The sequence below is a fragment of the Apteryx mantelli genome, chromosome 2 (genome assembly GCF_036417845.1).
Source record: "Apteryx mantelli isolate bAptMan1 chromosome 2, bAptMan1.hap1, whole genome shotgun sequence".
In the NCBI taxonomy this organism is placed as follows: Eukaryota; Metazoa; Chordata; class Aves; order Apterygiformes; family Apterygidae; genus Apteryx; species Apteryx mantelli.
This window is the reverse complement of record NC_089979.1, coordinates 40,334,659-40,359,931: the sequence shown is the minus strand read 5'-3', so window position 1 is coordinate 40,359,931 and position 25,273 is coordinate 40,334,659. Positions and strand designations below refer to the sequence as shown.

The window sequence follows — 25,273 nt, the reverse complement described above, 5'->3', positions numbered from 1 at the left end:
AAGAGTTTTTGAAGTTACTAGAAACATTCAAAACTGAATCCCTTGTGTCAGAGGGATGCAAGGCCACACCAAAAGACTGTACCTATAGCTTCTTCCCTTCACTCTTTAGGGTTATGTTCCTCCTTTCCAAGGTCTGTTCCCTTTAGGTGATACTCTTCAGCTCACATTGTTTTGATTTGAAATGTTTTGTTGTTCTTTAAACTACTGTATCTTCTTGCTATATGAAGTCTTCGTTTCTAGGTTTTCCTTCTGTACATCCAAGTTTTTAGTTCACCATTGTTTTGGGAAGGCATCTTGACCCCCTGCAGTCTCCTGCACAGCTGCCAGTGATTATGGCATTGTGAAGACTGGGCTCTTTTCACCTCAAAGGATCAGTCACCTGGTAACAGACCTCTCCAAAAATGCTTCGCAGCTCTTTCAGTAAACATAGTACAATTATTAGAGCTTAATTTTTATTGCTTGTCAGCCTCTAGTCCCTGCGGCTGTCTTTTTAGCTGCCTTACCTCAAAAAAAAAAAAGATTTCTCTGAGTGATCCCTATATATCCATTATCTGTAGGCAAAATCCATCTGTCTCATCCTCCAGCATCTGTATTTGAAACACTCAGCCTTACTTACCGTTAGCTAACTCATTCTTTTCTATCAGGACCTTCTGCCTGGAGCACTAATTGGTATTTCTCTGTCAGAGAGATCACATCTTTCAGTCTCTTCACTCAGTACTTCATTCATCAGCCTTTCAACAGCAAGAGGTGCTGGTGCAAATTCAGGATCTGTTCCAGCATCATGATTTTTCTCTTCTTCCAAATACTGTTCCTGGCATGCCAGGCATTTTAAGTTTTCATGACACAATCACACTGGTCTGTATCTGGTTTCTGCTCAACATCCTCTCTCCACTCCACAGCTGGTTCAATCCTGACTGAGTTCTGCTATTTCAGCAGCCATCTTATACCACCCACTCTGCGTTTCTGAGTCTCCCCAGCACATCCTTGCTACTGAAGGCACAGTTTACTAAAGTGAGCCATTCCTAAGGGTAAGGAAAATGAAGTAACAGTGAACAACATTACCAGTATGCTATTCCAGGACTGGGCTCTCAGCTGTGATTTCTTTTTAATTGATAAATCCTAAACCAATGCCAAAAAAGTGGAATGCAGTACTATGGTATCACCACAATGAGGCATGTGATGCATTGCTTTACAAAGAGCTGAGGCAAACCCTCTTTATGCTATGCAGTATTTCTTTCTCTTTTGGTCCATGGTGGATTTTTCCAGGTTCTGCTCGAAAGTAAAGATGTTTAGAGAAGGTTCTTTGCTTTGACATGACATCTCCACTATTGCAAAAAATGGTTGAAATGATCTCCAGTTTTCTCTTTCCAAAAGGAAATAAATGTTACGCTATTTCTGTTGTGCACTTTTAACTACTCAGCTGCATCCTCCTGAAAACTCACAATCTTAAGAAGGTAAAAATTACTTCCATTTTGTTTTCGGCTATTCATTTTTTCACAATGTGAATGCATTTTGATAAAATAAAGGTATCCCTACAGCTGTGTTGTGCCTGTAGGAGGAGTTCTTCAATGACACTTGCTAGTGCAAACTCCTGTGTAGGTATTAATCACTAGGAAATTCAAACACTGCCCGGTGATGGCTTTTAAGCTGTTGGGTATATTTCTCTTCAATGTATGAAGAGAATTCACATCATTGCTCAAAGACGTTACTGGTCCCAGAGAAATTCTGCTTCATGTTTTGACAGTCCAGTCTTGTCCAATGGTGCTGAGTAAGTAGGACATCAGTAAAAACTACTGATATGCAGAAGTTCTACTTAGCATAAAAAAGGACTGTGAAAGAAAATTCTGTGTGTTGGACAATTTAGCTATTTCAGAAACTGTATTAGAGGCAATTTTTTTGCATCTTAATTATTTAACTGAATCTCAATAATTTGATTAAACCATGCATTCAAGTACATTATATTTGTTTGCCTTCAATAAATGGACTAGCATAAGTAGGAGCTAAGGAGGTGAGAAGTAGGAGGTGACTGCAGCCAGCTTCTTCCCTGCAAGACACTGCATTGGTTTGGATGGTCCCAGCCATGCACAAGCTTCCTGGACCGGGTGGTTGTTTCTCTAGCATGTCAACCATACTGAGTCCCTCTCCCTCTTCTCTACTTCAGCATCCACTCCATTCGCGTCTTCAGTACTGGTGCAAGCAAGCCCTTCGGATCCTGGAGGTCCTTCTCTTTAGACTCTTTTTATGGGCTCTCTTCTGAGGGTTACAAGTAGATGTGACACACTGTCATTTTTCCCAGCTGTTGTTTCTGGGTTCCTGCTGTGGGAAATGCTTTCAGTATATTCCCAAAGGAGCAGGAAGATTTTGCTTGGAAAAAGAATTTCAGAGACAGTTCAGGCTTCAAGCTTGAAAATTTGGCCCTTTGTTTTAAGATATCTGTTTTAGCTACTCAGTTGCATCTTACCCCCAAATAGTAGGCTTACTATTCTGCTTGTGATTTGGGTGCCAGCGCAGGACACTAGATGTAAAAGCAAAAATGGGTATCAAAAAATATATTACTTCCAGCTACAGAAATACAGCTAACTACTAACCTACCAAATTGATAAAGTGGCCATGAAGGCCTGAATGGCAAATCATAGTACCATCCTGCTAAAATGTAAGATATACAGAAAATAAGAAAACATTATATGTTACTCTCAAGAAGGATATTTTAACTCATGTTTGCATAAATAGCTAGAAGGGTTAATCCTGTTTTATCAGAAGCAGTTTTATGTTATTTCTGGTAAAACAGCAATGGAGTCAATGCACTGTGCTAAAATAGTAACTAGTTAATTCAGTGTGAATGTTTAATTCAAAACCAGAAACAGCAGAAGCTGATTGTTACCCTAAATTTAATAATAATGAAGTGTGGGACAACAAATCATTATTAATCTCAACTACAATTGTAGAGTTTCTCTCAGCCCCATCTCCTTGCTTTGTCCTTCTCAGTCAATTCCCTTCCTTTATAAAAAGCACAACTGCATCCTAAAGCCATTTTAAACTCTTGTATTTTATTGCCTTGGCACTTTACAGCATAGCTCTTTTGCTTGCTTTGTCCCCCAAATTAAATTTCCAATGGAGCAGATCCTCAGCCAGCCCAGGCATGCCTAGCTCTATCAGCAACCACTGTCCTTTGCTCATCCAGATGATCCAGCCCCCTCTTATTAATCACTGGTTGTTCCCCCATCCCCCAGGCAGATTGCTTGCACGTTGTTGGCAGGGTTCCTGTATCATCTGTTCATTCACTAATAAAACTATTCAGCATTTATTGGGCCAGTCTGGCTCTCTGTGCATTCAGCAGCAAAGCAGCTATTGATTGCATGATGGGGAAGCAGAATCAAGCTGCATAAAGTAGCATTACATTGTATTCTGAAAGCCCTGTGCAAACAACAATGCAGTTAATTCACTAATGGTTTATCTGCATGTTGCTTGTGTCATAGAGAAGAGGAAAGGTTTCAACGCTGTGTTGTTGTTTTTTTTTCCCCCGTGATCATTCTTCGGAGGATTTAAGAGTCACGTCACAAAGGACAAGTGGTGTGTTGTGCTCCAGCAATGACACACCTTAGTAACAGCAAGGCACAGTGCCAAAGACCTCACTTTAAGGGCGATGAGATTATACAGCCTTTGTTGCTTTCTTACATGTATCAGATAAAATTGTCAGACAAAAACATAGTATAAAGGACGAAGTATTTCCAACAGAAAGCATCTGTATGGTCTCACACCAGCTGACATCATTAACACTCTTGCTGTCCGTGAATGAGAGCACTGCACCAGATCCATTATACTTTAAATGAAATTGTACTCTAAAAGGGTAACAAAATTATAAAGATAAACCATATATGCTTTAAAGAACAGAAAAGAATCATTGATGTAATTGGGTTTAAATCAATTTTAAGACTTAAAATTTCCAAGAGTGTTACTGTGGGACTGTAATGTCTTCCAAAGTCTCTCATAGTATTTCTTCAAAGATAGCAGGCATTAAAATAACACAAAGTGGCTTTAAAAAATGAAAGGACACTTGACATTTTGCAATGTGTGTTTTATTTTGTTTTTTGAATGGGGGTGCTTTTAAAAATTTACGTAACAAAAAGAAGAGTGTTTTAGAGAAGTTATTATTATAGCATTCCAGTTTGTAGTACAGAACATAACTTTCAATGTAACAAAATGCATAACTACAGATGTAACTTGCAGCCAAAGAATGACATACATAAAAACAGATACAAGCAAGTATGTCAATCTCATTATCTATGATACATAAATACCTACTACAGAGACACAACCTGAGCTGTATTTTTTCATACTGTGTAAAAAGACAAAACCATTAAAAGTCAAGGAAGCAGTGTGCGGGGACTTATTTCCTCCCCAGCCAAATTACTTCTCCCTGAAATATGCATGATAAAAATGCTCATTTCCCTTGGCTCATGTCTGTTTTCACTGCAATAACAAAGTCTTACAGATTTAACATCTACACTTATCATATAGATTCTCAATCCTGTGAAGATTTAAGTGCATGGCTAATTTAATGCACAGAGTAGCCCTAGTTACTTCAATTCTGCATGTGGAACAGTAATGAAATAGAGCCCTTTTTTCCATGGCCATTATTTTTGAGTAACCATAGCCTTCAGTTTTGAAAAAAATACTTTTTACTATAGCAGCAGTTCTCTGAATACCAACACTTGTATCCAAAAGCATTTATAGCCTTGATGTGGTTTCCTAATAAAAGTAAATAGAATTGAAATGCAGTACCGTTCCAGCTAGGAATCTTTGGGAATTTCTAGCACATGGGCCAGGAGACCTGTGACATGTGTGTTGGCTGGGGACTTTTTTCCCTCAAAAGCCTGGTCTCTTCTTCTTCTTCTCACCTATGGTAAACCCCTTCCCTCTTCCAGCAGCTTGTCCCCCTCTGTGGTGCTCCACGCCATGCTGGCCCTGCTGCTGCATCTCTCATTTCATTCTGCGCTAGGCCCCTGTAGCCCTCGATTTCTCACCTTCCCCTCCTCTTGTGTGACTGAAGGAAAGGTGTGCTGAATGTGGAGTGCAACCAGGTGACCCAATGGTTTTGCACAGGGCTGAAGCACTGGATTAGCTCTGCAAAAGCGTCTGAAGCGGCTGCATGTGCAGAGCCATGCATTGTGAGGGAAGTCGAGGACTAGAAATACAGCAGAATAGAATAGGTGTAATTACAGCATCTGGAGGAGAGGAACCAGCCACAGGTTTGCCTTTGAACCCAGTGTCACTGTGTTACACTTCCCAGCTGTCAGGTGAAGCACTTCATTCCCTACTTTGTACAATCAAGACTTAAACTTTGAAGGATGCAAGTTTAATGCCCAGCTTTGACGAGGGACAGTTTTTGCTACAGCACAGGGAGTCCAAGCTTTCTGCACGTGGTAAAGGAGCATCTGTGGTACTAGCAGCCAGGAACATCTAGTTTACTGCATTTCTGCAAGGTGTAGGATAGCAAAAGATTACTTTTCCCTATCTAGACCTCCTTTGTTAACCTTTATACTTGAACTTCTGCAAATTGCAGGATTTTCTAAATTATAAAGGAATAAGCTACCTGTATTGATGAATTTGAATATAATAAATTACTTTGAATACAACAAAAGTTTGCTTCATGTGAGCCTTTAATCCCTTCAGACATGCTTTGACCTCACCAGATCATCACCTAGTGGAAAAAATAGCACTCCTTTGACTTATGGGAGATAAACACGTCTCTTCAGCTAAAAATCTGTTACACTGACTTTCAGCTCCAATGTCATTATACACTGTGTATACACTTGTTTCTGTATTAAGTTGTATTTTCTTGGCTGTTGAAAGTAACTGAGAATTGGAGAGAATAAGGTCCTTCGAAACACCTTCTTTCATATGTTCACATGCTACTTTTAATCACATTTACGGGACAATATCAGTCCTTCAATTACAGCTCGGTGAATGTCAGTGATGCAGTAAGATCAGGCCTCTATGCTGCCAAAGGCTCTCTTAGCCGGTCACAATACTTAATTTGGAAATTATTTTTATTATGGAAACTACTTTCATTGGCCTTTCCGCTCTAGGCTCTTCAGACATACCAGACTGATCCTGCCATGAGAAAGATGCTAACTCAGCTGTATTTCTATATCATGCCTGTATTTAATGTGGATGGATATCATTTTAGCTGGACAAATGTAAGTAGTATCAGTAGTATTCCTCAAAAATTTTTTAAGACAGAAAAGACTGAATGATTATTACATAATTCAGAAGTAACTTTCCATATAATCTGGTCCATCACTTTGTGTCATGAAATATAGAAGTAAATGAGTTCAGCTAAATATTGTACCAAATATGTTTACTGGAGTAGTTTATTACATGTGCAAACAGATTTTGCAAAATATAGTAAAATATTACTATTTAAATAACTATTTTAACATTATGATTAGGATCGATTTTGGAGAAAAACAAGATCAAAGAACTCAAGGTTTCGGTGTCATGGTGTTGACGCTAATCGCAACTGGAAAGTGAAATGGTGCGGTAAGTCTGGAAATACCTTGGTCCACCAGGTCAGATTACCCTGTATTTAATTATCCAACACACTAAGTAGGTTAGCGTGAAGTGTTCCCTTTCCACAGGTAAAATTGAAGCTACTTTCCCCATAATGCTACAAGCTAGGCTTCAAATCGTCCTCCTAGCTTCTGAAAAAGAAACCAAATGCCCTGAACTTAGGAATACCACCTCTCATCACATGTTAAAGCTTTCCTGGGAAGTGTGGCAGAAGTGAAGACTAGTCAAGTAAAAATTGCACATAAGCTATTTTGTATTTCTGGAATCATGCAGATTGTTTGAAGCACATTTCAGAATTTACCTGACTACAACTTTAAGAAACATTTTGAACTTTTTTTTTTTAATTCATCACTTCTCTGAAATGGTGTTAGCTTTGGAAACTTCAGATTTGTTTTTCAGCCTTGTAGAGAAGTGTCAGAGAATATTTTAAGGCCATTATTATTGGAGATTTAATAAAGAAAAAATGATGCTTCTAAGTGTGTGGAGATGAGTTTTTAAACTTCCAGTACTTCCATAAATACTTATCATGAAAGTTGACCTCAATTTTGCATATAGAACGCAGCAGTGGTGAAATACTAGCAGAAGGTAGAAATGGATCCATTAAATAAAAAATGGTATTTTATTAACTCTTACAGCAATATGGTACAACTCTCACACAGGAGAAGTTTCTGGTGTAGTAGTAGCACTTCACTGTGAAATTATTCCCTATGTTCCTGGTTATTACTGCCTTATATTCCTGGTTCTTCTGCTGACCTGCTCTCCAATCTTGGAACAAGTTTCTTCACCCCTCCGTGCAGCTGTTTTCTCCTTCAGTGTCTCTCTGCCTTGTCTGTTTACATTATAAACTTATAAAGGCAGAAATTGTGTTTGCATAGTGCTAGTGCAACAGCCCTCCCTTCCGCCCATCCCTCCCCCATTGGAAGTCTGATTTTATCTTTAAGTAGTTTTTTTGAAAATGTTAAGGATAAAAGTAAGTGTGAATAATCTGGCTGGGATGATTATAAATGAGATGGGAGAAAACAGAAACATGAAAAAAGTACAATCCAGTAAGCACCTGTAACAAATGTTTCCAGTTTTTATCAGCTCACAGTAAAGAGATACAGAAGCAGTTAGAGAAAGCCTATGGTAGACAAGAATCCCTCCAATAAAGAAGATAGTGCCAGGGCTGCTATCATGACCTCTGAGGCAATTTTATGCTGGGAAAATAATCTAAAACTGAACCAAAGTCCTGCATCACTGTTATCGTCTTTTACTTAAGATTATAAATCAGAACTGAAATCATATTTATTGTGCAGAAGATGGCCACTTGCTCCCCAGCCACTGTATTCAAACACAAATACTATTTACTCAGTCCTGAAAGATGGTTGTGTATTTATGAGCAAAAAATGTATTTTCTAGGCTGAGTGAAACTACAACAATGCACACATGTACACACACACACACACATTGTGTGTTGTGATCCACTATTTGTTGCATGTCTCCCCTGCTCTAAGTATGAAAGACAGATCCCCACCCCAAGTGTAAAAAATGGAAATTTATTCCAAGTTGCTCATCATCTCGCCAAGCATATGCTCTGCTTCTCAAACTGGACCCTGGACTCCATCTCATTCTCTGTTAAAACGGAGATTCACAGAAGTTTAATATTTTGCCAGAGAATAAAGAGCTCTTTCATGGGCGCCTGGTGCTCAGAAGCTCCTCGCCCTGGGCCCCATGTTCTCATTAACCTGACACTAAATGAGGCAAAGGAGAATCTGGATCATATCACACTTTGAGGCTTGCATAATCATGATGCATGTAAAATTTTATACTGCGCATGCTTGTAAAAACCTTTTAATTCAGTTCAGTCACACTTACTGTTTGCAGACAAGGCTGGAACTTCACAGGGCTTGCAGGCAGGTGTGCTGTGGCAGAGTCCGGCCCCAGCAAAACAGCTGAGTGCTAGCTGCAGCTGGCTATTTGGTAGAGATAACGCTGCATCCCTTCTGCTTTCCTCCTTCCTTCCAGTGTAGGACTTAGATGTAAGTTTTATGATGTTGCTTCTGTACTCTCTAGGGACTGAAAAAAAAGGGATATATCACTGATTATGGTAGCTTTCACTCTGCAGCCTTCTGTGCTCAAAATAGTGCACAGTAACTGCATACAGACCCAGGTGAATGCTGATTGCAAGATCTCCAGGATAGAGATGCTCCTTATAATATATGCAAGTGCAGTAAGTAGAGGAATGGTTTAATGTTCATTAAATAAATAGCAATTTTTAAGCCAATAATGAGACACTTAGAACTAGATCATTTCATGGGGCAAATCCGGTTAAGGGGGCAGCCCCCAAGGAAGCAGGGGAGGAAGTAAAATTTCCAACACATCCCCATCACGCATTGAGGATAGTACCACACACCAGCAGGAGCAGAGGCTGCAAGGAGGTTTGAGGCTTGCACTCCAGCTCATCCATACTCCTACAGTCTTGCCTCTGTACCAAAGCAAACTTGCTTTTATCAGTCTCTGCATGCAATTTCTTTGTACATTTGATCTCATGAGGGATATTGGAAGATACTTGTCCCCCCGCAGTATGCTGCCAGGTACAAAAATAAGGCAGCATGTTGACTTCTTCTGTAATTTCATTTTCCTCTCATGACTGTAACTTTGACATTTCACAGGAGTTGATATTTACTGTATCTTTTTTTTCCTTCTTGTGTTACTTTAAAAGACCTTCCAGTATGAAAACTGAGGATCTCCTTACATTATCCATGGGCGCCATGGAAACTCTGTCCCTCCACTCCCAGCCAGCTTCACTTAAGGAAAAGCATTAACTACAGCTGGGATTGCCAGTGGCTCCCTACAATAGTCTGAACAGTTTAGAGCATCTTTTCTTCACCAAGATTCACTAAACTGAGTTTTTTTTTACCATTGGGTCATTTTACATTTAGCTTGTAGCTTGTTTATTAACAGTGGTGTTTATTTTCATGATTCATGATGATACAACACTGTAACAGGAGATGAAGTATCCACCCAAAAAGCAAGAACTCTTGGAGACTCTGTTAAATGGCTTTCCTTTAGCTATATTATCTGACAAGAAATTGAAGCAAGGTACTCTTGGGATTTGGATGACTTGATGGCCATCTGTTCTGCAGAGAGCAGACCATCTGCCCTCAATATAACCATTCCATATCCATTGCTATCTAAGCACTGATACCTTTTGAAATCACCACTGGTGGCCATTGAATGATAGCCTCCTGTTTTTATATTATAAATGAAGCTGCAGTATGAAATTCTTCCACTTTTTAATTTTTTTTCTGGCATCAGGCTGATTGCCTAACCCTGTTATAGTTCATATTATTATATACTATCACAGTACACTGCTCGTTTCTTATTATTTGGAGATGGGACTACCTACTCTACAGAGGAAAGCTAATAAAAGACTGCCTCTTTAAGTCCCTGATGGCACCAGAGAATATCGCAACCAAACTATTATTACTCTGTAGGTCAATGTAAAACAGGTGGCATTTTGAAATCAGTGGATAAAAGATCACAATTGATTTGCATAAATATTGTTCCTTTAAACCCAGTCCATAAGCTGTAAATGAGATGGTGGCTTAGATCCAGGATTGCTAAATGATAAAGGAGCCACTGTCCCATCTCCTTTTCTGAGTTTCATCTTTCACTTCCTCATGGGATATTACATGTAGGTCTCACTTCTGTAGCTTACTGCCACCTGAGCAGGTTGATGTGTTGAAAGAAATCCTCACAATTAAACTCCTGACCCAAGAGAAGAGTAAGCCTTGTTGCAACCTTATATGATTTCTGTTTTCTAACTGAGCAATCATCCCATGCAGCTTGTTGTTTTTCTCCCATAAGGTTTATAAGGGTAAAAATAGGCAGTAGTTATGGACTATTTTCATGTTTTAAAGCAGTCACTAAGGTAATGCATGATGAGGTTATCTGCCTGCCCTTGTAACCATCATTGCAGTAGCTACAACATTAACATGCTCTTAAGAGCTAGACTTGTCTTGGCAGTGACTAGTGAAAGACGTATAGCACTCTGATTTCAAATAGAGCCACTGAGACCCCTCAGCAGTTATAATAAAACCTCCACGCTGGAATGCCATCAAAAAATGCGTCCCTTATATGGAAAGCTAGAGAAGAAAATACAATGAAGTCAAGCTCTCCTTTATTTGTTGGTTTAAAAATAAATTCCCTGAAGAGAACTGCCTATATCTGGCCAATTGGCAACTTGGTGTGTTTATTAGATGAATGAGCAGATTGCTGTACTGAGGTCCCACTGGCTCATACTCATCAATCGGAAAAAAGCAATTTGTTTATTGCTTTTCATGCTTTTGCACGCAGACCCACACAGGTTAAGCCAGAATCTGACCCTTACAAATTCTCTGTGATAGCTCACCTCAGCTTTCTCTTTCAATCTGTAGATGAGGGTGCTTCAGTTCACCCATGTGATGACACCTACTGTGGTCCTTTTCCTGAGTCTGAACCTGAAGTAAAGGCTGTTGCTCGTTTTCTTCGCAAACATCGCAAACAAATAAAAGCCTATTTGTCCTTCCATGCCTATGCACAGATGCTGCTATACCCCTACTCTTACAAGTATGCAACTATTCCAAACTTCAGCTGTGTGGTAAGTATATTAGCACTTGGGAGACTATACATCTCTATTTTTTATTTTTGATACATTTTGTTTTGAGAGGAAACTTGTTTCCCTGATGGTTTGCATATATTTAATACAGAGCAGTATTTATTCTGGATCTGCTTACCATTTAATTTCTGATTACATAACTGTCACTCCAAGTGAATCAGCAGTAATTTGATTAAATTAGCCTTCTGTCCATCCATCCCTGTAAATTATTTCATAGGATAAATCCTTGTGTTTTAATTATAGTATTTTATGTAATTAACATAAATAACATAATAATGGGAATTATGTAGTTAAATCCTTGGGCATCTAGCTGAAATTCTGTCCCTTCATGCTCAGAACTTCAGCCTAAATACTAGAAGCACATAGATCTTTGTCAATTTTATGAACAAAATAGAAGTGAAATAGTTTATTTATCAATTAGAAGAGAGTAATAGATTTCTCCAAAAGCAAAGTTTCTATTGCTTTATGTGTCATCCTGCTCAGACTTAGTTTTTTTACCCCTTTGAGCCAAGCAATTAACATCAGGTGTTTTGAAGATTTTGTCCATTAGAAGAATAAATTGGTAATAGTCTGGTTTTTGATGTAAGCCTATCTGTTTACAAAGAATATACACGTTTCATATATTCCATGCTCATCCAAAAGCAGGAGAGCTATTTCCTCTGCTCACAGTTTGAGCTCTCTTTTCAGGCAACATCATAAAACCCTCCCTTTAGCCTGTTCTCTTAGGGAAATGTTTCTCAAGCTTCACTTTCTCTGTGCTCCTGTTCACAGACACATATTGCACCAAGCAGCAGCAAGTCACTTCCTTTGGCCCTCAGTCCCTGTCCAAAATTTCTGTCTCCCATTTTGGCCTTGAATATTGCAGTGACTCTTAACTTTCTAGTTTCAGCTAGTTTACTCCAAAAGGAACTTAACTGCATCTTAGGCTTATCCCAAGCAGAATAAATGATATCATTAATCCCTGGAGCTTCACTGCAGTTTCACTCAGCTGTCATCTCAGGAGGCCAAACAGCAAACACTGCACAAACTGAGCTCCCTTTGATGGTTTATTTCTGTTAAGACACTTAATTTCACCAGCTGCTAAAAATGTCCTGCCTGATGTCATTCTTGGGAAATAGAGCAAACCAGAAGTCAACAAAGCGACCAGAGCAGCTAAAAACGTGAGACTTGTGGAGGCTGGTAACGCAGTCCTGCATTGTACATAGCGTGTGCCATTCAGCGCATCCTCACAGCAAACAAAGCCATGAACCCACTACTTATTCTCCATTCTCCACACTCTTTTGGAGAGGTGGCAAAGGGATAAAAGAACTCTTGAAGTGAACTACTGACTACTACTCACAAAAAAAAAAAAAGTAGATGGGGAATTTGAAAGCACAGGGTCTCACTTCTTTGAAGACCAGCAGGTGCAAGTGTATTTTGTAAAAACTGGCAAGACAGCAAAAGAAAAAGGCATGGTGTTAGGAATAATCAGCAACTCCTCTGCAGGAAGATGATTGTTGAGTATCTCTATGAAAACACCCAGAGTAATGTAAGACAACACTGTGTCAGGAAATTCATTCTAAGGAAAAAGAATCTCAAATTGAGGGTTTTCACACATACCAGTAAATTTTTAATACATGTTGTTCTTGTACCTTGAGAGTTATTTCCATTCTGAGATGGAGGGGACCTGCCCCTCAGTACACACACTCTACCTTTCCATCCAAAGCTTTTAGAAAAAAGGAATTTGGTTTCTGATGAGCGGTAGGTGTTTGCGTTTGTAAGACCTTGGATCTCTCGGTCAGCATCAGGAGTGGAGCAGAGACCTAAAGTGACAAGGACAACAGTCCTGGACAAATGAAAGTCAAATCCCAATTCTAAATATTCTGCTGATATTTTGGACTTTATACTTCTTTTTATTGCAGTGGGGCAAAAAGAACAGGGAGGCTGGAATAAGAAACTGAAGTAGTTTCCTGTTGTTAAGAAAGTTCAGTTTGGGGATTAGAGTGAAAATGAATGGAATACTGTTGCTTATTTCCTTGTGCATTTTAATATTTGCCTACAGCCAAAGGCTCCATCACCTGATGGTTCCTAAATGCATAATCTTCAATATTTGAACTGTCTATCATGGTCACTTAAACTGAGGTTCCAATTCTCTAATTCTCATGGAGAATTGTAGTGAGTTAAAAAGCAACAGTCTCTGCTTCCTGCTGATGATGGAACGAGCTTTGCTGGCCCACATGGATTGTGCTGAGTGGACAACTGTAGGACTCCACATGTACAGCAGATGATTAACGTTTACTGTTAATAGGGGGTCACAATTAATCCTAAGCAAAAGGAAGGATGCTTGTGTCTGGGTCACAACGTACTAGTGAGCTGTCAGTTACCATTTCAATTAAAGTGTTCAATTATTCAGAGTTGCTTTGAAACTGGAGAGCTGTGTGCTGATCACAACATACAGATTCTGTTCTAATTTAGGCACAGGTCTCTTATTAGCACTCTCCTGAAATCTGTTCTTTTAAGATACTTAAATGAAATTGTACTTTTAGATTAAAATAAACAGCAGAAACATTCACCCACCTAGAGGGTTTTAAATTTCACTTACTGTTCATTGCTTTTCTCCCTGTACAGTCATTTGCCTGAGTGTTTACAGTGACCTCATATGGCACGACCAATTTTGTATATCTCTTCTTTGTAAAAATCTGATAATATTATGTCAAGCTTTCTCCTTGTGGGTGTTCAAAGACTGGTTGCCTGGCATTATTCAGATAGATCTGCATTGTGTATGATGCAGGTCAGAACTGTCCCCCTTTTTGGGTATATAACTTCAACAGTTGAAGCGAGCAGCATCCCTCAGGGCTAAGACCAGCGCGTTCACAATGCCCGGGGATGTTTCCTATCTGCTAGACACGTACTTCAGTCACTCCCCGGCTGACCTTTGCATGATTGCTGCCTTTGCACAGAGCTCAGTACTATTGTACTGTATTCAGATAGGCACTGCCAAAATGTTTTCATTAGTGTTTGGGTTTTTTGTCTCATTGCTGTGTGACGTGTAACTCATATATGCGGAATCTTTTCCTTCTTCATTATGTTCTCCTTTCCACAATACATCTCCTGGGACATTGCTGCCCAGTCACTCTCTGCTCCCTCAGCTGAGCCCTGCTTGCCCTCAGTGCACTACCCTCAGTGCACTACCTGTGGTCAGGCCTTCCCAGCTACACACCATGGCTCCAGTGATCCTAAGTGCCAGGCACAGCTGCTTGCCAAATTTCTGTTGACCAAATTTGGTACTTGGGGCTTCAGTGCCAGCAATGGACAACAGCCCTGGGCCACGGCTGGAGCTCCTCACTCCTCAAGGCCCAGGGAGGCAGTTTTCCCACTGCCACGGCTCACGCTGCCACCCCTTCATTCTCACGCAGTCTGACACATCTCACCCCATCATGGGTCTTGTGTGTCATGACTTGCACAAGTTGAGACATCTGCATGCGTAAGAGGAGGAGTAGACCCAAGTGACAGCATTTCCCCCTTCCTTAGACCTCCCCCCACCTCTCATGTTTGGTGCTAGGGTGAGTGAGAAGTTACCTTTCTACGTCAACTTACTCCCACATCCAAACACTGCAGAAGTTCCCGACAGCAATAACTGTTTCTACCAGTTTCTATCGTCATGCAGTCTCTCGTGGAGATGATAAGAGGAGAAGAGACAAGCTGAAAATGTCAGGCCAGAGCCTCTGGCAATATTGTCCTTGAGCTGAGAAACAACAGAGGCCAAGGAAACAAACGACAAAATCTAATGGTGTCTAATGAATTCTTATAGTGGGGTAAAAAATTGCTCTTCCATTGGGAAGTGATTTCTCAGTATAAAGAAAACTGCCCAAAGCTATACTGTATGGCCAGTAAGTGAAAAAGAACTTTTTTTTTCCTGGAATGACATTTTAAAGCAGTTTTCTTTAGTATCTTTACTAGATCTGAAACAGATCCACAATAGGAACACCTGCACTGGTCAAGCCAAAGGTTAGCCAGAATCCTCTTTCTTGACAGTGGCAAATGAGTGGAAGCTTAGTGAAAGAGTATAAATGGAAAGGCAAGTATAGAGTAATCCTTCCCCAGTGCACTCAGCTAGTGTCTGCTGAACAACAATGTAAGGACCAAGTGCACAAAAACTTGCATGAACTGAATTGTACAGCTCTTCAGTTGACAAAAATAAAATAAACATTACAGCTTCAGAAGAAAGCTCAAAGTCCAGCACTTTCAACTTCTGATGGCATTCATTTACTGGCTCTCAACAGGGAGAGCTCTTTGCATTATTCTAGATATTCTCTGTTTTCACTGTACGTTCTCTGGGAATCTTTCCTGGACAAATCCTGGATCATAACCTTCCTTTTTCTTCTGACTATGTGCTCTTTGTTTGCAAGACGTAACCATATGTGACTCTCCGAATTAGTGGTAGGCCCAGATCTCCGCACCCAGTTTCATAGACTGTCATGAACCTCCTAAACAGACTGCATCGCTATGGATCTTGATGTACTGTATACCATATCAAAACTGCAGTTCTGCAGTAGAGGAAAGTGTTCTCCAAGTCTGCATCGTCTGGTGCCAGGGAAAGTTAGAACAGCAATGAACACTGACCTACCCATCAGAGTTTCAGGAGTGGAATTAGGTCCTTCCTTCTTCCCACTGTGCTCACTGACCACTGTGGGATGTCCCCAGTAGATAATTTCTTCTTCACAACAAGCCCAGCCGAGATAAGGTTTAGTGGACTGGGACATACATCCACTGGTATTGGAGGAAAACACTTGCATGGCTTCTAAACTGCACAGAAAGATAATTTTGTCTCATTGTGACCTGTATTTGGTGTTGCAATAGATGCAATATATACCAATAATTCCAGCTATTTAATGGATGATCATTCACAGTGCAGTAGCTTCTTTATGCCATGAAAATACTGAGTCAAATTTTTAGTACTGGGGAATTGCTGTCAGTAAAAATAAATAATGTATTTATCCCTTAAAATCATTTAAAATTAGCTTCCACAGACTTGTGGAACACAGCATTGCATCAGAAATAAATGATCTGTAGCTCAGGTTCCAATTCTATTACAGCATTTAATGCAAAATCTAATTTATGGATTTGTTTTTCTCCCACTCACAGGAATCTGCAGCCTACAATGCTGTTAATGTTCTTCAATCAGCTTATGGAATAAGATACAGATACGGTCCTGCATCTAGCACTTTGTGTGAGTTTCCCTCTGACTCAAATGTGTGACTTTGACCTGCCTACAGTTAAGAAGGGGATTGCCTTTATTATGACAAAAGAAGCAAATACTGTTGAAAGTGAACTTTGGTCCAGCTGTGGATGGTGAGGAAGGCAGAAGAGGAAGTTTTGTAACTGATTCAGTCAGTTGATTGCAGTAAGATTCGGTCAACTGATGCAATAAGAGAGATTAAAATACAATGCATTTGAAGGGGAAAATCTAGCAAATAACATGTCCAGAACATACAAAAACAGATAGAACAGGAGACCTTCAAAAGCGTATTTCTACCAGATGCTGTAAATGCATTACTTCATTATGAAATATATGGGAAAAAATAGTTCAAAGAAGGTTTCATTTTTCACCACTACTTTGCCTCTCCTGTGCATTTGTGATAGATACAGCTATTCATAGAGCTCATTCTAAAATTTAAGAGGATCACTTTAAAACCTAGGTTTCAAATGGTCAAATGGTTTCAGAGTGTCTAGATGATGATAAATGACAGCAACAGTATCTTTATTCAGACATCTTCCATTTTTCGAAGGGTGATTTCAAATGCATTTTCTCCTATAGCAAAATATCTTTAAAATATGGCTTTTAAATATGTAACAGCATTTGTCAGCTGAGCTTTCCATGTAGACTGGTAAGTGATAAAGAATTTCAATAGGTTTCAACAAGACACAGTTTTTTACTGAGGCTATTTGGGTGGATGTGAGCCTATATGAGGCCTCAATTCTCTCAGTAAGGATAAGGGAAATTGAAAAAGTGATAGGCTTAAGTAAATCGCAAGAACTTTCACAAGTAATCTCCTGCTTTTCTTTTGCTGTTGTTGAAGATAGCTGTGTTTTGGTTAAAGAACTCTACATGCCACACTTTATTGTGGGCCTCCACCCCACACTCATCATCTTGTGCTTATTACAGCATAGTTAGTCGCTATTTCAAAAGAACAGCAGTGTGAATTAATGTTAGACTTGTACAGAAGAAAACAGGCCACGTGAGAGATGGATCTTTATCTAAATATAAGCGTCTTGGATAACCAACATATGGGGATAAGGAAAAGCATAAGAAACACACATCTTCTGGAAGGTTTGTTAATATTAGGCACCACCTATGCAAAAGTTAGCATGCTGTAAGGAATCAGGAACAAATGAGAGAGAAATGAAAAGAATTTTAAAGGCACTTTGAAAGGAAAATGTAGTTTACTTTATCATCCCTGCAAAGGAATTGTCTGTGAAGAACTCTGCTCATAAAAAAGTCACTTGAGTCTGTGACCATGAAGAGCCCAGGTCCAGCTGGGAGACCTTGGTGGAAATAAAGCTTTAGACTAAACTCACTAGGGGAACAAGAAGACTTTGGGACTTTGTTCTCAGTGTTCTCCTTTATTAAAGTTTCTCTTTAAACAAAAAAAGTCAGTTGTTTTTTTCTTTCTGTGAAAATCAAGAGTCTAATCTCATATTGTGCTGAGCACCTTGTACAATGTGCTGAGTGCCCGTGCCCTTCCCTGCAGGGCATTCGGGATCAGAGAGAGCCACAGCTTAGTCCCAAGTATTCCTGAGTGCTGTAGATAAAATGCCAAAATAACTGTCTGGTGCTTTCAACAGGATAAGCATTTAACAATTTTTTAATGTTCTCTGAATTCCTTCCCTCAGATGTGAGTTCTGGTAGCTCTATGGACTGGGCCTACAAAAATGGCATTCCCTATGCATTTGCATTTGAGCTGCGCGATACTGGCCACTTTGGATTTTTACTTCCCGAGACGCTAATCAAACCAACCTGCACAGAGACCATGCTTGCAGTTAAAAATATAACTCTGCATCTGCTGAAGAAATGTAATTAAATCTGTGTCTGGGATCTGGAATTCAATGTTTCACTTCCAGTGTTAATGGCTTACGGTGTGTTTAATTGTCATTCTGAGTCAAACCACTTCAAAACTGTAGTGCATATTTGGAAATATGGTGTTGATCCTACCTGATTTACCTGGTGGAAGAAGGAAAATCCTTCAATTTTTGCTCTACAGAAGTTCATAAAGTTGATATACCAACTTAGTTTTCAGTTCAGTGTAAGATACTCTGTTATTTATATGATAAAGCTTTGAGTTTGTGCCAGTGACTTCAGTGGGGTAGATTCAGGTCCACATAGAGATGCCTGAAAGAAAACTCAAGTTCCAGATTGTGCCTGTTCTTACTCCTTTGCCGAATAGGAAGACTTCCCATCGCAGAGCCTGTGGAATAAAGTTTATATTCATATATATACATCCTGTGAGCCCACACAGGCCCATGCCTACAGCAGTAAATGGCAGTGCAGCATATAGCTGCGGCTGGCCACACTACAAGTAGCAATGTGGCTTCTGCATACATACACACACACACACATATATATGTGTGTGTACATATACATACACATGTGTGTGTGCACTTTTGTGATTTTTTTTCCTGTAATGCAAGAATTTGACCCAAAGTTTCCTTCAAGTATTCAGAGATAAGTATTTTCAAATGTATATATTCAGGTGGACTAAATCAAGATACGACCTTTGAAAATGTAACTTTCTTAAAGATTTGTACAAATTATAATGAAATATTACTAAGATATACGAAACTCCACTGTATGGAGATACCCTATCTGACAAAGCAACTTGCCATGACTTGGAACTTGGAATCAGGAGCCGGCTGATGCGTCTGGGGTTTGCTAGGGTCAGCATATGCCCACTTCCACCAGCTGAGGCTCTAGCCTTAAACTGTAATTAAGATGTTAACTGAAGTTTTATTTATCAGTATTCTTACAGTGAGTTTTATAGGTCTACGGCTATGTGGCTGTTTTTGGAAGTCAAATTTTTGCATGCTTTAAAGGACTTAATAATAGATTCTTAATTGAGATGGAGGTGAAATCGAGAGCTTTACAGCTGAAACGCAGTGAATAAGCACCATGTTTTAAAGAATAATGAAAGCACATAGAATGTAACAACTTGCCAAGGTTTTTTGGTACTTTTAAAATAATATTTTTGACATTATTATATCTGGAACAGCATATATATTACTATATTAATTTTGAGTTTAATCTTATGCCATAACATGCTAAATAAACCATATTTGTTAATAAAATCTTCAAAGGCTTCTGAAGTATCCTTCATATTTCATTTCATTGTTAAAAGCCTTAGTTCAAGGATTTGTCAATTTTACTTACCTGTAAAATATTATTGGCACCTAGGATGTAATATTAAAAAGAATCTATATCCTCGCAAAATAAGTACTATAAGTTAGCAACTGGGAAGTCTTTATGAGACGTGGGAGCACTATATTTAATTAAGAATGCCACTTTTTTCACAGATGCAAAAGGTAATCAGTGAGCAAAGAGGACAATCTCATTCTATATAGGCTTAACATTTTGTTAATAAAAATGTTTTTATTCTAAACAAGCTTTCTGAAAGTTTATGGATTATTTCATACTTGTTTGAATCATGCAAGTTTCTGTGCTGGTTTAATTAAAATCTAGAGGACAGAAGCTCTCAAAATATCTATCCACTGCTCATCTCCATTTGCTCCTGACCATAATTATTAAATATTTTGAAGACAGCAATAACAGTCTTTTGCCGTGCATGGATTCTTGACAGTTGGTCTTGACAGTGGTGTAAATTAAATCTTAGCAGCAATTGCCAGAGCTATTCTGGATTTAAGTGATAAAATTGAACTATTATGAGGACATATCAGAGTGAAATAAGGGACAGGAGTGAAAGATGCCTAATCAGCATGAGACAAATATAACACTGGCTTGCTGCAGTACAAACTATTGCAAGTATGGGCCAGGAGAAACCAGATTCAGATGTTATCGTCTGGTTCCTGCTCATAGACCAATGATGGGTCACCTGAAACACTTCAGTTTTGTCTTCACACCATCACATCTGCACTGGTACAGAAAAGTGATTGAACTCTTGGAGGAAGGAGAAGAAAAGACCGTTTTATTTAATAAAAGGTCCTAACATTGTAGATGCAGTTGACCTGTTTGGACAGTGATAATTGCAAGTATTTTAACATTTATCTAAGAAGCTTTGACATTTTAGAAGTATTTGATATGAAAAACGGTCAATGAATAAAGCTACATCCTGGACTCTGGATGGTCGCAGCCTGAATCCTACGTAGGGGAGAATTCCCAGGGGCAGCTGAAAACTCAGCTGAGTTTTGAAGGCCTATGCAGGGTGGCTTAGTGTCCCCATAGCTGAATATATAGTGTAACCAGTTTCTGCGTCCTTTAATTTCAGGATTGCTAAAGTTGACCAGTAAGAAAGTCAGTGGAAAAGAACAAACCCTATTTCCTGAATTAAGAATTGGTAAGACAATACTTCAGGATTGATCAGCAAGACCCACTCTAAAGAGAATACTTGACCCTCAAGAATGAACTCTGTATCAGCTACTTGGATACAAACTGATAGCCTTTTTGACGTACAAACGTTAGTTCTCTGAACAGTTCTTTTACCTCCATAATTACCTGCAGCTCTCCCATTTCTACTTCTCTTCAGCAGTCTTTATTGCCTACCAGCCAACATGACTGATAACCAGTTTTGAGCAAACTGATTTTATTTTACAATGCTAGGAATAGCTTATCACTCAACTCAGTAACAAATATATGAACAGCAAAAGGCTATGATTATTAATCTGGCAGTCAAAACTGCATATATGATGATTATGTGAAATCCAGGAGTGACATTTCCATTGATTATTGATAGAGTAATTACAGCTGCTTCTGTAACTTGAAAAAAGGCCTCAGACAATGTTTTGTGAACTTCTGTTCTTTTCTTTGATAGCTTTTATTATTTCTTTTAAAAAACAAAGCTTTGAGATTAATTCATGTGACAGTAAGAGGCCTGTGCCTCTGCAAGTCACCCTTCCCAAAACGAGAACTCAGCTTCCAAATGGCCTTGTACAGGCAGCGTACCAACACGCATTCCCACGAAAACAGCCCGTATCGGTTAGTTTGTCCATAAAACAAACTGCAGCATGCAGCTTGCACTATCTACTCGAGAACTGCACAAAATAACTGTTTATTAAAGCCACTGCATCTAATTCTTAAGGTTGAGGAGAAGGTAATGGCATATATTCCCTCCCAAAAAAGGTTACTATTTACCTATTCTGATTTATTCATGTTAAGCAATACCTTCCTTTTTTACATTTATGTTGAATGTAATGGTACCCCCCAAAGTATAAGGTATTCAGTAGCATGGGTAGAACAATAAATATTTTTGTAAGCCCTTCAACTTTTCACCTGGCTGCATGAGACTACTGTATCATTTCCACAGTTCATTGTTACATAGCAATCACACTTATTATTAAAAAATGTTAATCTTGCACATAACTATTTAATGCTTTTGCTTTTGTGACTAAAAGCCAGATGTTACCACTTCCATTCAGTTCCTAAGTGACAGTAAAACACCAGAAACATACCTTAGGATGTGTAGAGATACAGCTACCGCTCTGCTGTAGAATACAGAGCAAGGGAACAGAAATCCAAGAAAATTACATCAAGAGTTTTTAAATATGAGCCCCATGACAAATTAATTCTATTTCTTAAAATATGTTTTTGAAACAGTCACCACACAAAATGCCTGTTCTGAGTTATAAATTTAAAAATCTTCTGCCCGCTGAAAAGGTAGACCATTTGGCACGCTTAACACAAGTCCCATTTTCATTCTCATTTGGGATAAATATTTAAGGTCCAAAGAAATGCTATGAAGGGGGAAATCTGTGTGTGGACTAATTTGCGCTCCAGCTCATTGTAGCGGGAGGCTTTTGAGCCATATCAGCACCATGAAGCCAGGAATCCTGGCTCTATTGGCTGCTCTGCCTTGGACCAAGGTTAACCACCCAAGGAGGTGTAGGAAAACCTCTCGGGTGCCTTTCGCAGTCCTTGGCCAAACATGCCTCTTGACGACAAGGTGTTTTGTTAATATCTGCAAATCTGGGATAAGCAAAGTCACCCCAGGGCAGTGAGCTACTACATAGTTCTCGTAGCCTAAACAACATCTGGGCAATGATGTTTAAAATAGGTGAATCTTTAACCCAGAAGCCCCTTAATGTTTGTCCTTGCCTGCCAGGCAGGAATGATCAAGCAGAAAGACTCGGCTCCTCCGCTCACAGATCCCTTGCAAACTCGCATTCTCCTCTTGTATTTAGACATCAGGGAATGCTTTCATAAATAATAGATTCAAATGTTAATTAAAAAATTCTGCCACTCTCCCCAGCCATGCAGAAAGTACAATGCCTGCAACAAAGAAAACCTGTCCATTGCAAAGAAGACATCAGATATAGGTTTCATCTGGCAGGCCCACTCTGAGATTTGACCACTTTAATACTGTTTGGCGCTGTTGAAAAAGACTGCTACAGAACAGCCATAACCGTGAAATATTTTAATCTATCCCCAGGTCTCTAGGAATGTATACTTAATCTCAAATAATAGATAACAAGTTCTGAAATAAATATCGTGGTACGGCTGTGAGCAGGTATTTTAGGGTTTGATGCTGAGTACTGTGTGCCAGTCTGTTCCTCTGTACACCAGTACACGTAGAGCTCAACAGGTTGACACCTGGCAGTGGGGGGAGGGTTTTTCTTTTTTTAAATCAAATAATAAATTTGATTCTTTTACCAATCCTGAACAGAATATCAAGTTAGGTCTGAAGACAGACATATGCAAAGGGAGAGAGTTTGAGAAAGTTTCATTTTCTAACAGAATTTTCAATTCTGTTAGAGTCACAACCAGTGTTTTTAGACGGCTCTGTCTTCCACGTCGTAACTGAAAAAATAGTCAGCAGTCTGAAAAACTCCATGATTTGCTTAGTTGAAATGACTGATCCACTTGTTGTTTTGGGTTTCATTTCACTTTGTCTCCAGGCTGAGAAAATCTGGGTTGATTGGGCTGAATTAAAGGAGTTCACATCTACAAAAAGCTGAGCATAGTGTGTTCTTTTGTGCCTAGCTAGCTAGAAATAGCAAAGTTTTAAAAAAATACAACCTGTTATAAGTTCTTTATGTAGATTAATTGCTTTACTAAGTTTGAGTTAAATTATTATCTTCACAGAGCTAAATATGGTTAGGAATGAGGTATTGTTATTTGCCTGGGAGGCAGACAGTTTTCTAAGGGTTACATCAGTGGCACGCTTGCTCTTGGGGTGGCACAATTAGAGCTGCTGCTTGGCCTCGTTAGCACCAAAGCCGTCAAAACGGCAAAATGTACTTGAACCTTATCTAACAGGAAAAATCTGCTATATCATGCTGTGTGCTTCTCCATTTCTTTTCCTCCTTTTCAAAAAAAGAAGTGCATGCTGTCTGTCAGCGACAACTCATGGCTATAACAGATTCGAACTTTTGATGCTAAATTTAAATCATGAACCTGTTAAAATCTGTGAACTTCCCCACATACCTACGCAGCTCCATTCACACACAAACAAGATGTCTCTGTGCACAGTGTGCACCGGGTGCTGCTTTACGTAATGGTGTAACTGCAGCACTTGGCAACTGCCCGGCTGCCGATAGCAGGCAGCGGCTTCTGGATCTCGCCGCTGCACGGGGTGAGCGCACCAGTTCGCTCAGTTCGGTCTGGTCCTCAAAAGCCCCAGATACTGTTTTCCTCATGCAAAATAGAGAGCCTCCCCTCTCAGGTGGCTGCAGTGTATTTCGGTGCATTACCTGCAAAAAGAGCTTCCTCTGCTACTAACGTATCACCAAATTGTGGACCAAGGCCTAAATACATTGCACAGTAGAGCACAAGAGAGGGATTCTTCCTGCTGTGAACAGCTGCTCTGCTTTGGGTGAATACCGTATGGCTCCCGATGCTGACTGTGTCCCAGGAAACCACTGTTATCTCTTGGGTTTTGAAGAATGTCCTATACCATTTCTCCGAGTGACCAAAGGGGAATGAGGGGCATCCAAGGCCGCTCCTGTAAAGTCTGGCAACACCAAGGAGAGTGCTGGAGAGCCTACAGGTCTACCCCTGCCACAGGGATTTTTGCAGTCTCTTGCAAAACATCTCCCTTTCCAGCCCACGAACAATTCTTCTATATATTAGCTATTTGCAGAGATACCTTCTCAAAACAATACTTTTTGAGAAAAAAAAAGTTAATTTAATTTTTAAAGATTTTCTATTAAGTTATTGTGATTACTTCAATAAGGCTTCCTTCTGAGTGGCTGAGGTAGAAATAACCTGAAGCTGCTGTCACTCTGAAGGCTGCTTAGGGAGTCAGTGGATGGAGGGCGCTTCCTGCCAAATGGACACCTACCAACACTGGGGCTAAAAACTGCAGCCGTCAGGAGATGTCGCAGCAGAGAGCCAGAAGTAACCATGCCTGAAGAACGGGTGCAGCTTGGAGGGCAGTGTAGGTGCAGACGGCTAGGAAATGTTGGGGTGCTCATCTCCATCTCACTCCTTTTGAGCAGAGAGGAAGAACATCATGTTTCCACAGCTGTTGGGACTGCACTTTTGAAAAAAAACATTAAAATCTGTATCAAAATTTTATCAGAGAAAGGAAGGTCCCCATCCATTTCACTCTTTTCTGCACCTCACCAGAAAGGAAGCGTTCCTCAGCTGACTACCATTCTGCTGGCACCCAATGCATCAGGAACAATGTTATTTAAAATTACTGGAATCACCATTCTTGGGGGCTTTTTGTCTCTGTGGGAAGCTTAGGCATTCCACTGGCCTGAATATGCACAGGAATCTCTCTCCCCCACCTAGGTGTCTATTCTAGGACCCCCAAAAGGCTGACTTAAAAATTCCTTTTGGGCTCCAGTGAATTCCATTCTGATGAAAACTAACAGTTTATATGCACGGAGGAAAAAAAATCAGAAGATGATTTG

The 25,273-nt window shown here is 39.7% G+C and overlaps 1 protein-coding gene and 1 long non-coding RNA gene across 2 annotated transcripts in view; one reads left to right on the top strand and one right to left on the bottom strand.

The window, feature by feature from the left end:
• Positions 1-19,534, top strand: part of CPA6 (carboxypeptidase A6) — an 82,573-nt gene extending 63,039 nt beyond the window's left edge. The window contains exons 7-11 of the mRNA XM_013942799.2: positions 6,090-6,200; positions 6,453-6,543; positions 10,992-11,194; positions 16,337-16,421; positions 18,086-19,534. Coding sequence (XP_013798253.2) covers positions 6,090-6,200; positions 6,453-6,543; positions 10,992-11,194; positions 16,337-16,421; positions 18,086-18,273 — 678 coding nt within the window. The 3' untranslated portion in view covers positions 18,274-19,534. The remainder of the gene's footprint in view (positions 1-6,089; positions 6,201-6,452; positions 6,544-10,991; positions 11,195-16,336; positions 16,422-18,085) is intronic.
• LOC136991256 (uncharacterized) overlaps positions 4,105-25,273 on the bottom strand; it is a 34,763-nt gene continuing 13,594 nt past the window's right edge. Inside the window, exons 2-3 of the long non-coding RNA XR_010883302.1 lie at positions 8,428-8,628; positions 4,105-5,476 (exon numbers count right to left, since the gene is read on the bottom strand). This is a non-coding gene — a long non-coding RNA (uncharacterized lncRNA). The remainder of the gene's footprint in view (positions 5,477-8,427; positions 8,629-25,273) is intronic.